The sequence below is a fragment of the Mus musculus genome, chromosome 14 (assembly GCF_000001635.26).
Source record: "Mus musculus strain C57BL/6J chromosome 14, GRCm38.p6 C57BL/6J".
NCBI classification, from domain to species: domain Eukaryota; kingdom Metazoa; phylum Chordata; class Mammalia; order Rodentia; family Muridae; genus Mus; species Mus musculus.
Window position 1 is genome coordinate 20,766,933 of NC_000080.6, and position 14,267 is coordinate 20,781,199.

Sequence of the window (14,267 nt, forward strand, 5' to 3'; positions counted from 1 at the left end):
CACCTATCCTGTCATAAGTGATAGAATTTCCCGGCCTTTTTAAGGCTCAGTAGTATACACTACTCTTTTTTTAATCCATTCATCTGCTAATGGACATTCAGGTTGTTTCCATATCTTGGTTATTGTGAATAATGCTGCAATGAACGTGGGTGTACAGACATTTAACATCCTGATTTTAATTTCATTGGGTATTTACCCAGTAGTGGGATTGCTGGATCATATGGTACTTCTATTTTTAGTTTTTCTGAGAAACATCCATACTGTTTTCCAAAAATGGCTATACTAATTACAATACCAACAGTATATAAAGGTTCCTTTTTCTTCCTTCCTTCCTCCCTTCCTTCCTTTCCTTTTCCTGTTTTGAAGTCTTCCTGCTATGTAGCATAAGCTGGCCTGTAACCTTTTGTGACCCAGGCTGGCCTTGAATTCATGATCCTCCTGCCTCAGCTTCAGGACCACTGGGATTATAGATGTGTGACACTCAGCTAAGAGCTCTCTTCCCTCCTCATCAAGACTCTCCACAGGGATGGAAAATGAGGTAAAGTTATGTGGGCTTTCTAGGGTGACAAAGCCTTAAGGCAAGGACTGGAATTTGTTTTCTAGGAATGGAAAGATGCTGAATATTCCTAAGGAAGGCGAGAACCTCTAACCCTTTCCTCCTCTTTCCTCAGAAGCAGACATTTTTTGTTTTGTTTTGTTTTTTGGTTTTTTTTTTCGAGACAGGGTTTCTCTGTGTAGGCCTGGCTGTCTTGGAACTCACTCTGTAGACCAGGCTGGCCTCGAACGCAGAAATCCACCTGCCTCTGCCTCCCGAGTGCTGAGATTAAAGGTGTGCACCACCACCGCCCAGCGCACTTTTTCATAGAGGAGGGGCTTATGCCGTATCTTGGGAAGACAGCTGGTGGGCACAGCCTTCACTTGTTCAAACATTTACTGTGTGACTCTTAACAGTGTTTTCTTTCTTGTACTACCTAAGATATTAACTGCTCTAAAGTTTCTCAACTAGTAGGGAGGTAAGAGAAGCCCATAGATTCCTTCCAGAAAGATTATGTTTAAGAGGGCCCTTAAATAGGATGTCTACATAGCGTTTCTGATGCTTTTGTACAGAAAAAAGCCAACCTAGCTCAGAACCACATGTTGGTCCTGTTTATGAAAGCAGACTGTTCACCTTGCAAACGCTCCTGCTAGTCCTATAGGTAGACTCCTGGTGGCAGGTGTGAGTACTCCAGAGCAGTTTCCACTCACTCGGAGGGTGAGTGTGCCCTTCACGAGACATCTGGCAATGTCTGGAAATAACTGTGGTTGGCACAACTTGGAACGGGGGGACTCTGCTGACTGATATGCGTCTAAGTTCTCTTCGTACATAGGAGAGACCTTTGTAACAAAAAAATTATCTGTGCCAACTGAGGCTGAAGAACACTGGTACGTGGGTACGTGCCCAGTCAGCAGCCTCCACCAGGTGTGCAGGGCAGACCTGCAGAAGATCCAGGTGTGCCAGCCTACGGAGCCTGCACTTACAGTTTGTTTCTCTGAAATCTGGTACTGGGGGTCCTATGAGAGTCAAAGGGTCAATGGATGTCATCAGACTTGGACACTGAGGCTCAGGGCCTCCTACAGCAGAGAACCCAATAGTTTGCCAAAGGAACTTTAAGACTGAGCTTCAGAGGCGAGTCTCCACAGAAATGTATAATTAGAACAGAGCCCGGCTAGCAGGGAGAGCCTTCTGGCCAAAAATGGCAAAAGTGTGAAGTGTCCCAGCAGAGCCAGGCCAAGCCCACTGGTACAGTCCTCCCACCCCCAAGCTCCCTGGGCTATCGCTGCCTCCTCCCACCCACAGCCTGGTCCTCCCCTGCTGGCACTGGAATTCATCTCTCCACTTGAGAATTTTTTTCCCAGGCTGAGGCATCTGAAGTTGATCAGCAAACATCGGCTGTTCAGGGTTGAGAAATTCATGAGGAAGCGGCACTCCCCTCCTCTCTAGAGGCAGCCTGAGCCAGAGAAGCTGTAGGCAGGATAACAACAATCAGGCTATGATGGGGAAGGGAGAAGGTGGGCAAAGCAGGCCTAATGGCACTTGAGCACCTCGATGCAGGTAGACTGTGCTGTCACACAAGAGCCACTGGCTTAGGTGGAAAACACTCCCTTACGCTGATGGTCATGATGGTAAGGTGACAAAGTGACAAAGGCTGAAGGATCCCAAGGAAGCTCTCCAGTTTTATACCCTTCAGGAAAAAAAATGATGCTTCCCCTATCTCTGATCCCCAGGCACCTGTGTAAGGAACCTGTACACACTAGAATTTGTTGAAAAGGAAAAGGTACAGAGAGGGCTATTGGGCATGCTTGTGAGTATATAGTAGTGGGAGAAAGGTATTTTGGGGGTAATAGGATAAAGGCAACCTAGAAGAGGCTTTGAAAGAAATTAATCTAGGTACGTTGAATATTTAACTTCTGAGAATGCAGCTCTACCACATCTTACAGGCCTTTGTTCAGACAAGAGTTCAAAGACTACTAAAATAACATACACACATACACATACAAACACACACATACATACACACACACACAAACACACACACACAAACACACACATACATACACACACACACACAAACACACACATACATACACTCACACATACACACACACACAAACACACACATATATATACACACACACACAAACACACACATACATACACTCACACATACACACACACACAAACACACACATACATATACACACACACAAACACACACATACATACACTCACACACACACACATACATATACACACACACACACAAACACACACATACATACACTCACACATACACACACACATACATACACTCACACACATACACACATACAAACATACACACACAAACACACACATACAAACACACACATACATACACTCACACATACACACACAAACACACACATACATACACACACACACACACACACACACACACACACATACACACACAAACATACACACACACACACACACACACACACACACACACACACACAACCACACACACACACACACACACACAACTAGCCAGGACTTATTTCAATTTAAACTCGAAGGGCTTCACTCAAACAACCAAGATTCCTCTTACCTGGCATCAGCTTCACTGTAGTACTCTCTGGCCACAATGTCTTCAAACAACTCCCCTCCGGTAACACTGTAACCAACAGAAGAAACAGTCAGAGGAGGTGAGGTCCACTGGCCAAAGCCAGCATCCATCAGGTAACTTAAGTCACACAGTAAAACAGCTTTTAGAGCCACCCCAACTCCTCATGTACTTTGGGAGCCCAGAACATGTCCATCCTTCAATGGCACAGGGCTTCTCCTTGGGTTAACATGGGCTGGTCCCTCCTTCCTGACAGCTCTGGTTCCATAACCTAACAGAATCACTAACACTCAGAGAGTGATGAAGACATAGGGATCCATGAAAATATTCTTACTACAAAAGTCAGAACTTTTCCTAAGACCATTATGGACATTATCAATGGCAGTGCAAAGGCAGACCTACTGCTAGAGTTGAGGAATAATGAGACCACAGATACAGAAGCTCAACTATGACCACACTGAATAGGGCTTTTCCAGGAGGTAAAGAGACACACTCCTAAGACATTAAAGAACAACCAAGGTGGAAGAGAGACAAATGGAACGCAGTTCATGACTCCTAAAAGCGACTTCCAAAACTTCCCAGAATTTTAAGGACGTACAAAGAGTCATTGCTTTATTTCTCCAATAAGGGAAACACACCAAGAAACAAGAAACAAACATCTGCACACAAGTTATGCACAGAACAGAAAGGAGGGAGCAAGGCCACCCTGGGGCTCAGGCTCTAAGAGACAGTGAGGAACAATGAGACGCTAAGGGGGAGTGGCTTTGGGTAGGCACACTTATCCCCAGAGAAACTTCACCAGTGCTTTTCCTCAAGCAATGGGAAGGAGCCCTCACAGAGGCTGAAGGCCTCGGTTAGCCTTTCCCAAGCCTTCATCCTCAGCCAGCTGGAGAGAAAGGTCCCCATACCCTCAGAAAGTGGCACTTACAGGTCAAACACGAGGTAGTGAAACCCTTCTTCAGAAATACTGTCATGGAGACGCACTGTAAGAGAGGAGATGGGAACAGAGATTAGCAGAAAAGAACTCAGAAATCCTATTCTCTGTAGCAACCCCATCCAGCCCCATCTTGTCAGCCTCACAGGGCTTGCTTCTGAAGATGTTTTAGAGAAAAGTGGCAATGTACCTAGTACCCCTTGGGCCACGGGTACACAGTCACAGCAAGAGACTAGTGCTTGGTTTCCACTGCAGACCGAGACGAAGAAATAGAAGCTTCGTGGCTCAGAGAATGAATCAGTCAGGTGGAGAAGCAAGAACCTCTGGAAGGGCAGGCCCCACAGAAGGTGCAGCTAAGACACGACGCATGGCACAGCAGACAAGATGGGAGAGCACAGGAGCTCTTTCAGAGGAGCAAGTGGGAGCAGGAGGATGAGAGGGTCTGGGAAAAGGTAGAACCTATCAGAAAGGCATGTGGAGCAGGCCGCACACACACTCAGGCAACCAACACAGCACCTGCTTTGAGATAGGGTTTGTATATACAATCTCAAACTCAATATGTAGCTGAGGACAACCCTGGACTTGTGATCCTCCTGCCTCTATCTTTCAAATGCTAGAATTACAGATATGTGTCACCACACTTAGTGTGGTGCTGGATGATCTAGGACTTCATGTATATAGGCAAACACTACCTACTGAGCCACATTACCCACTGAGGCACATTTTCTGTTCTTCCATAGATCCACCCCACTTTATTTTTGAGACAGAGTCCCACTATTATAGCCCTGGCTGGCCTAGAACTCGTGATGAAGACTAGACTGGCCTCAAACTGAGATCTGCCTGCCTCTGCCTTCTCCAGTTTGGGGATTAAAAGGGCAGTATGCCACTATGCCTAGCCCTTAATTATTTTTGAGATAGTATATTGCTTTGTAGCCTAGTTTGCCTAGAGCTTACGGCAATCCTTCTGCCTTATTATCTGGAATTCTAGGACTACAGGCACGTACCAACATGCCTGGTCATAATAACTGTTTGATCAATGTATAAATACAAGGCTGGCTGTGTGCCAACCTTGGGGTAGATTTATGTCATATACTAGTGATTCTATATGCATATCTTGAGCAATCCTGTGTCAGATCCTAGGCTAGATAATAGCATTTAGGAAGGACAGAGTGTTCAAGGAGTTTATTACACTGCCCTGAGATGACTGCTACTTCCATTTTATAGAACAAAACCATAGCGGCATGGACTTCAGGTTTCTCAACAAAGGTTAAATAGTTACTACTTGGTGGGTCCCAGATTCCAAAAACTACCACTTGACTGCAGCCTATAAGATATGTGGCCAGCCCACATAGGCAGCAAAGCAACAGAGCCAATGAGAGAGTACTCACAAATGTGCCTACAACAGTACTATAGATGTGTCCAAGAGGGCAGCAGGCAGACAAGGCAGTTCAGTTCATCAAGTGAAAGGAAAGGCTGACCAGCACAACCCTTCTCAACACCTGCCTCTGTAGCTCTTGGGCAAAAGACCAACCTGATGTCTTCTGAGGTCTTCTCTTTAGCTCCTACTACAAAGATACCCCTGGGTTAAATGCCAACCCTGACATTAATACAATCAGGATTTGCACTGGCTACCTTTATGGGTGTTCTTGTCTCTCCCTTCACCCCAAACTCTTCCTATAGGATTTCAAAGGACTTCCTTCATGTCTCTGACCTCTGCGCCAATGCTCAACAGTTAGAGGAAAACCTTCCAGAGCATTTCAGGAATGGCCTGACACCAAAGCAACTGGTGAAGTGCTTGGGCAGAAAAAAATCATGGTGCCACTTCCTTGGCAGGCCCACGCTGCTGCCCTTTCCAGTGCCAAAGCATCCCTAAGGGCTGGGGCACTTCCTGTGTCCCCTTCAACAGAGGAAGCAAGAGCAGCCAGAAAGCAAAATACCAACTCAGCTGCCACAGGCACTGAGCATCACCACAGCTCTCTTTCTCACAGGAGGAATGAGAACTCAGAGGCCTGCCAGGCCCGGATCCAGGGCTAACAACCACATTGCCCATGCTGTCGATCTTATCTGGTTCTGCAAACCTTCTCACACTTCTCTAGCGTGCAGATGACAGGGGAGGGCTTTTAGGATGAAGGAGCCGCAGTTAGAGCACCTGCTGCCCTTCCAACCCACCGAACCCAGGCTTGGTCAAGCTCCCCACAGCCCTCCTCCTTCCCCCTTCTCTGGTCTCTGCCAGTGCCTCATCCTGAGTCCTGCTGCGGCTACACCGTTGCTTCCAAAAGGACTTTCCATTTAATTAAAAAAAAAGTTATTAAAAAGCATTAAAGTGTGTAATACAAATAATCTCCTGGAAATCAGCTGTCCCAGAAGCCAAAGACCAGCTTCATTAGGGAGCTGACTAACAGTAGCAAGGTGCTGAGCTGACAAGACAGCAGGTAGGATGCTAACAACCACTCCCAAGGGAGCCCAGGTGCCCTGCCCTGCTGGGCTTGGCCATGAGCCTTGAGGTTGGCCTCACCTGGACAACCTCCTCCCAATACTCCACCCTCCACCCCCAACCCTCCCAGCACTGCAGGTCTAGGAGCAGGGCCACAGGCAAAGACACCCAGGCCTTTGCCCTTCTGGAAGAAGGCCACACACAGAGCGCAGGTGGGCGGGGATTAGCAGAGGAGCAGAAAGCTAATCCTTCCAGGCCACCCTGCCCCAAAGGTTCTGATGTAAGCCCCAAGCACAACCAACAACCGACATGCCAAGACAAGAGGGCTCTGCTATCTTTTTTCTTTTTTAATTTGTAAAGAAAATTAATAGGAACTAAGGGCAAAGAAGAGAAAATTAACTGTGCCATATTAAGCACAGCTGATTCTTGATTAAAATTAAAATGACTATGATTTAATTAAGCTATTCCTATGTGCCAACCACTGTGTTACTTTTTTAAGACAGCGTCGCATGTAACCAAGGCAGGACTTGAACTCACTACGTAGCTAAGGATAACCTTGAATTTCTGATCCTTTTGCCTCTTCCACTTCCTCCTGAGCACTGGGATTATGGGCACAGCTACACCGTGTTGACGCAGTGCTAGGGACTTGAACCCAGTGTCTTGTTCATGACCTGCAAGTGCTGTGCCAACTGAGCTCCGTTCCCAGCCCAGGTGACGTATTTTATGAGAAGACTTTACTGAATCCCCACTTTAGCTGTATCAGACAACTGTGTATGACATCCCCACCAAAGGGAGAGGAGACAGGCTTTAAAAAAAGTTCAAAGTCACACTACGTAGCAGAACTTGAAGCCACAAACTTGGCAAACTAACATCAAGATCCTTCCTATCACAGAAGGACATTTTGTCTATCCTCTTAGGTGAAGAAGTTCCATTCTGTCCCTGCCAGCTCTGGCCATTCTAATTGGTTAACATATTCATTAGCTGACTACCCTGAAGCAGACACTGTTGTCTATACAGCTGTGAAGAGAAGAAGCCAGGTCCTGCCACTAGGGAGCACACCCATGGAGAAGCAGACAGGCTCTAACTAACAATTATGCAAATATGTAACTAGTTACATTAATGGTACTACGGCCACATGGAATGTCATCAGACACCCAGCCATTTCATAGTTAAGTACAAGGCACAAAGGCCAGGATGACCAAACCAAGTCTAGGAGAAACATAAATCGCAACTGGAGGTCAGCAATAAACCTAATCACTATAAAATCAGTGGGGCAAGGACAGCCCTACACAGGCTTTACTCAACATTTTATACTCTCATGGACCAACAAATCTACGACCCAAATTCTGTGAGTGGCTATTTCCAGTTCCTCAAAAACACCAACAATAAGCCATATTTACTTTAAAAGTCTTTCTCAAAACAAAAACAATACTGAAAAAGCATCTGTTAAAAATGTCTATAACTAGGACTAGAAAAAGATGGCTCAGCAGTTAAGAGTGCCTACCTACTGCTCTTGCCGAGGACCCAGGTTTGGTTCTCACACCCACCCTGGGCAGCTCACAACTGCCTGAAACTCAGCTCACAACTGCCTGAAACTCCGTCTCGGGGTATCCAATACCTCAAGCCTTGGAGGACACCTGCATTCGCACCGCCCATGAATGCACATAAATACAAATTTAAAATTAAAGTAAGGAATGCCTTTCAAATGTCCGCAATAATAACCCTGCAGGAGTGAGCTGTTACTCAGAGATCTCAGTCTGTCCCGCAGCTGTGGCGGGTCTCAGCCTTCCTTCCCAACATGGAGGAAAGATTAAGGAACGCTCAGTCACAATGTTTCCTTTTGCTTAGCAATTGCTTTTGCTACATTTACTATCAGTTGAACCGGTCCTGGGCCCAAGGTTTACTGTGGGCAGACTTGAATAATTTAACAGGGGAGCTGGGGCAAGGGTGGAGGAGCTGAGATTCAAAATCTCTGCTTGTGTGTTTGTGTTTCTGCTCTCCATCTCCCAGTATATCCCTTTCAGAAGAACCCTCTGCTGACTCCACAAGAAGGGACACAAAGGACAAAGCAGACAGACACAATAGGGTTAAATAATCTGCTAGAGTGACTGACAGCTTCTAAATAGGAAGCCAAAATCCAAGCCCAGTGACCCTGACCAGAAGTCACAAACTGATGGACCACAGATCAAAGCATGAACATCACCTGGAGACCTTGAAGCTGGAAGAAATCTCAGCCTCCCCTCCCCCTCCCCACCAAGACCTACTGAATCAGGATCTGAATTTTGACACGATCCCTGGCTGCTTCATAAGCACATAAAAGTTTGAGAAGTGCTGCTTTAAACCACAAACGCTAGGCTGTGATGGAAACTGCTGGGGCAGCTCAGCACGGAAGAAGACAGTCTATTCATTAGAGGAATTCAGAACAGAGAGCAAGCAGATCACAGGCAGCACGCACTCCATTCAGACTTCAGACTATCGCACTAGCCCGCTCCTCCACATAACTCCTAAAGCCAGCCACTCTCCCAGCCTCTCTGAGTTCAACAGTGTACCCTACACCCAAACAGCCATGGTTTGCTTGCTTTTAATTGATTCTATTTTTTAATAGCAGTGTTGGGTTCACAGCAAAGCTGAGCAGAAGGTTCATATACCTCTGACTCCCATGCACAGATTCTTCACTATGAACAATGACACATCATTACCCAGAACCCACAGTTTTAACATTAGGGTTCACTCTTCCAGCAGGTTCTAACTCAGCACAGAATATGTACTAGGGGGAAAACTGGGATCGCCTGGCTCCTTGCACCAAATGCTCATGAATTTCAACGCTACTAAGTCTGAAAACAGCCAGAGGCTGAAGATCTGATCTCTGCTCTCGGCCCTTTAAATTGTGCAACTACTGGGTAAGATGCATGTTCCTTTGCATGGAGTTTAAAAGGCCAGAACTAAACGGTCTGAGGACTGGGGACACAGCAGTGGAGAGAGGAACAGTGAATTAAGGGCACAGTCTCCTCTCAGCCACAAGCCAGGTTCTGATCCATGGCAACCCATGCCTCCCGGACCGAGAGCTCAGCCACATCTCCAGGAGTCTTGGTTTCCACCAGGAGCCAGAGGGTCCAGCCAGACAACACCCCCAGAATACAGTCCTGGCTGGCCCTTCTTTCTGCTCTCTTAACCCTGGAATTGGTCTTCAGACCAACACATGCCTCAGGACACACGAGCAGCCATAAAACGGAGGGATACAAGCTGGGCGTGGTGGCGCATGCCTTTAATCCCAGCACTCGGGAGGCAGAGGCAGGCGGATTTCTGAGTCCGAGGCCAGCCTGGTCTACAAAGTGAGTTCCAGGACAGCCAGGGCTATAAAGAGAAACCCTGCCTCGAAAAACAAAACAAAACAAAACAAAACAAAACAAACAAACAAAAAAATCGAGGGCTACTTTCTGGTACTCTGAAAAGTCACCAAAGTGACTTTACCATGCTTTTCCTGGGTGTCAATAGTTTAGACACAGGGACTGTTGGCTCCTCTCTCTGCCTTTATTCTGAGCTAACTGCAGAGGGGGAAAAGGTATTAAACCACACAAAGTGAGAGGTCATGGATGATATAAACATATTGCTATAAATAATAAAAGGAAGGCTAGCTATGTTTTAGGTTAGGTCCTTGTCACCCGACTTCTCAGTTGTCATTCTTAAATCCTCACCTTCTCATGGTCCACTCAACACGCCCCAGAAGCAGCAGAGCAGAGCCTCCTCGCTCACTGCCCCCAGCCCCTCTGTCCTCCACACAATTGATCATTCTTACCGAGCTGATCACAAGAAACACAAAGGAAGCTATGCCCGAGCTAGTAGGTAGCTAGTGGGTAGCCTTATTGGGTTTTGGTTCTGTTCTGTTTTGAGACGAGGTCTTACTCCATAGCTCTGCAGGCCTGGAGCTCATTATCTTATGGATCTATAACACCCTACTTGCCTCTGCCCCCTAAGTACTGGGATTAAAGGTGCATGCTACCTTTCCCAGTGGTGGGCAGTATGTAACTTTAGAGGCGAGCCTCTCACCTCAGCGTGTGAAATCTCATTTTTAAATATTTGTGAGTAATAAAAATACCATTTATGGGCTGGCGAGATGGCTCAGTGGGTAAGAGCACTGAGTGCTCTTCCAAAGGTCCTGAGTTCAAATCCCAGCAACCACATGGTGGCTCACAACCACTCGTAATGAGAGCTGACACCCTCTTCTGGGGTGTCTGAAGACAGCTACAGTGTACTTAGATATAATAAATAAATCTTTGGGTGGAGTGAGCGGGGCCAACAGGAGCCAGCGGGGTTGACCAGAGCGAGCAGAGGTCCTAAAATTCAGTTCCCAACAACCACATGAAGGCTCACATCTACACTGTACTCATATACAGAAAATACATAAATAAATCTTTAAAAAAATACCATTTATGTCACTGAACTAGCCAAATGTTGTGACTGTTTTTCTAGCATTTCTCTCTGTTGCCCTCTATCAATGGCAGCACACTGGTCCCTGCTGTGTTTTCCAAGTGAAAGTCTAACCTCGAAGGCTAAGCAGGAGCTCCTGCAGCTCGTGGGCCAGCACAGCCTCCCTGGCTAAGACGAAACGCATTGCAGCAAGTGAAGTGGAGCACTGGCTATGCCAGTCAGCTTCGGGTGTAATCCAAGTTGCTGATTGTGATCTATAAAACCTTGTATGGCTGGAGTTCTAGTTACCTCAGGGCTGCTCTTCTCAGCTCTTACGGGCTGGAGCTCACCCTCCGCTCTTCCACATAAAGGCTCACACTGAGTCCTGAGAACCGGGAAGCCAGAGGTTAGGTAGCTCTAGAGGAGCATCAAGCTTCTTCAGAGATTCTCCTCTCAGCCCTAGCCACCAAGAGCTAAGCAGGCAACCTCCGGGCACTGAGGGAGCCCTGATACTCAGGCCATGCCTGAGGAGAACACGTGCTATCTTTTGTGATGATTCCGGGATTTCAGGAAAGCCTAGGAGATGCTCCCCGCCTCAAGTCAACACTGGGATTTCTCCTCAAACACTGCAGTCAGTCCAGATTCTGTCCCTTCTGTAAGGAGCCACAGAACAGGGCCAACACTTTTGGCAAAGACTATTTCAGCTGAACAATGTAAAACTGAGCCAGAGTGGGCTATGGTAGGCGAGTCTCCTCAGGCTTTAGAACAACCAACAATGTGCTCTTGTACCCCGGCCGGGCAGGGTGGGAGCGGGGAGAGATCCTCTCAAGTTTTCCTCCTTCCTCATCTGAGCAGCCCTTGCCATTCCTTCTCCAAAGAAGCCAAGCAGGCGGGCAGTGTGCTTCCCTGGCTCTGTGGAACACAAACAGGAGCGCCATGGAAACCCCCAGAGAGTGCAGGACACTTCGAGACGGACAAAACTCTTTTAGGTTCAGGAACAAAATCCTGAGCCTTTCATGAAGGCTATGGATGACTCTGGGAGGGATGCTGGCAGACTGGTAGCCGGAACCTCACACGCTGAGGACTTTGAATGTCAGCCCAAAGACAGAAGGAGAAAGAGAGTCTGAAACATTCAAAAACCTCACACCCCATCCCTGAGATGGCACTATAGCCAAGGAAGCAGCCAGGTCTCTAAACAGAGCCTTAGAATCCTGACACATGGCCACTATCCTACTCAGGCAAATAAGATACCAGGTGAAGTTCCATGACCAGAGGTAACTCCACAAACACAAAGGCTACCTCAGCCCTCCCTGCCTTCTATGAAATGCTCAGACTCCACCGGACACTCACCAATGTTTGGATGTTTCAGAAGTCGGCATATCCGGGCCTCTCGTTCTAGTTTCTGATGATCTAAACGAGACAAAAGTAAACAAGAGTCACCAACCGCCTGTTGTAGCCCTGGCTACCTGGCCAGTCATATTCCTTTCATTCTTAGGCACCATCTAGGCATTTCTGGCAATTTGTTAAATTAACACAGCAAGTCACAGGAAATCTGGACACATTTGTGACTACCTGTTCCTGGTGAAAAATGAGACTTGGGGGCGGGGGGGATGAGTGGGTTAAACACCTTAAACCAGTGAGTAGCATACTAGAATTTAAATCTAGGTCTTTAGCTAAACCTTGGTCTCCTTCCTCTATCACAGATATTTCATTGAGTTAGGGTGTTAAGAATTTCGGGGGAGGGCTGGAGAGATGGCTCAGCGGTTAAGAGCACTGACTGCTCTTCCAAAGGTCCTGAGTTCAAATCCCAGCAACCATATGGTGGCTCACAACCATCCGTAATGGGATCTGACACTCTCTTCTGGTGTGTCTGAAGACAGGGTACAGTGTATTTACATATAATAATAAATAAATCTATAAAAAAAAAAAAAAGAATTTCAGGGGAGGGTATAGCACACGCCTTTAATCCCAGCATTCAGGAGACAGAGGCATGCAGATGTCTGAGTTTAAGGCCAGTCTAGTCTACAGAATGAGATGTTCTGAGTAACAACAGACCTCCCTCTCTCAAGGAGGGTTATTTGAAGACTCTCAATTGATGTGCATGAAATTCCAGATAGGACCAAACACTTCACAAAAGCACGGCAGAGGTAGGTATGGTGGCCCCATCTGAAATTCCTGGGATCAGGAAGTAGAGACAGGAGGAGTACCGGTTCAAGGCCAGGCTAGGCTACGTACGTACTGAGACAGTGTCTCCAGACCCAAGGACTGGGGGATATAATTCATTGTTACAGAATTTGTCTAAGCATGTACAGATCCTGGGTTCAATCTTAGTATTATAAAGAGAAACAAACCCACAACTGAAACAGGCATTTGGCACACATGTAATCCCAGTCCTTCAGAGGTGGAGGCAGAAGATGAAGTGGAAGGAACGGGGGGGGGGGGGGGGGGGGGAAGCATTGAGGCACCACAACAGCTGATCAATCTGATAACCAAGAAGGCCACTAAGTGACTAACGGGACAAGCAGCGTATGCTGTGTGGATATGAGGATGAGTCACGTCCTGAGTGGGATGGAGCAGGATGGCAAGAAATTTGATCGTGCTACTCAGACAACATGCAATTTAAAATTTATTAGTTGCTTATTTCTGGAATCTTCTAGAAACTTGGATCATAGATGGTCATAGGTAACTGTAACTGGATAGCCAAACCAAGGATAAGCCGAGGTGTACCGAGTCTGATACATACAGTTACTATGCCAGCTCCGCATGGATTCTCTTATGCCATCCTTGTAACAACCCTAATACAGTGATGCTGACAGCGATGATGTGGGTGGTCAAGGTTCTGATACAGTAGAATAATGCCAACAGGGTCTGCACGTGGTTCTAATTCTAAAGCTCTTGCCACCAAGCATGACGACCTGAGGGATCCCTGGTGCCCACACAGTAGAAGGAGAACCAACACCCACGGTTATTCTCTTATTCATAACCACACACATGCCATGGCATACGCACACACGTACACATGTGTGTGCACACACAAATAAGTAGGTGTAATGAAAATATTTTAAAATAAAACAATAGCAGCAGTAGGTGGAATTGAAGAAAGGCTCACTGCACTCGTGAGGTGTGTCTTCCTTCCTTCCTTCTTAACTATACTGGCATAATTGGGATGCCTGCTCTACAGAAAGAGAAAGGGACATATATTTTGCTCCTCTTCAGGGTACTCTTAGGTCTGACTGCAGAGAAGCCAAGTCCCAAAGCAATACGTAGCCAAGATTACTGTTTCAAGAAAATGGCCAGAATCTGTTGCGTCCTCAGATCCAAGTGAGTGGATATCCTCCACAGGAAG

General features: G+C 46.7%; 1 protein-coding gene across 37 annotated transcripts in view; it reads right to left on the minus strand.

The window, feature by feature from the left end:
* Camk2g (calcium/calmodulin-dependent protein kinase II gamma) overlaps positions 1–14,267 on the minus strand; it is a 59,285-nt gene that overhangs the window by 32,060 nt on the left and 12,958 nt on the right. For 28 of the 37 annotated variants that reach the window (XR_874287.3, XR_003950818.1, XR_003950819.1 and 25 more), the window contains exons 3-5: positions 12,272–12,331; positions 4,075–4,129; positions 3,132–3,197 (exon numbers count right to left, since the gene is read on the minus strand). Coding sequence is in view for 23 of the 37 variants with exons in the window: in NM_001039139.2 (NP_001034228.1) it covers positions 3,132–3,197; positions 4,075–4,129; positions 12,272–12,331 (181 nt within the window). In the remaining 14 variants the exon portion in view is untranslated. Of the gene's footprint in view, positions 1–3,131; positions 3,198–4,074; positions 4,130–11,230; positions 11,582–12,271; positions 12,332–14,267 lie in introns of those variants that run through there. The other 9 variants (XM_030247621.1, XM_030247624.1, XM_006518500.4 and 6 more) reach the window with 2 other exon arrangements.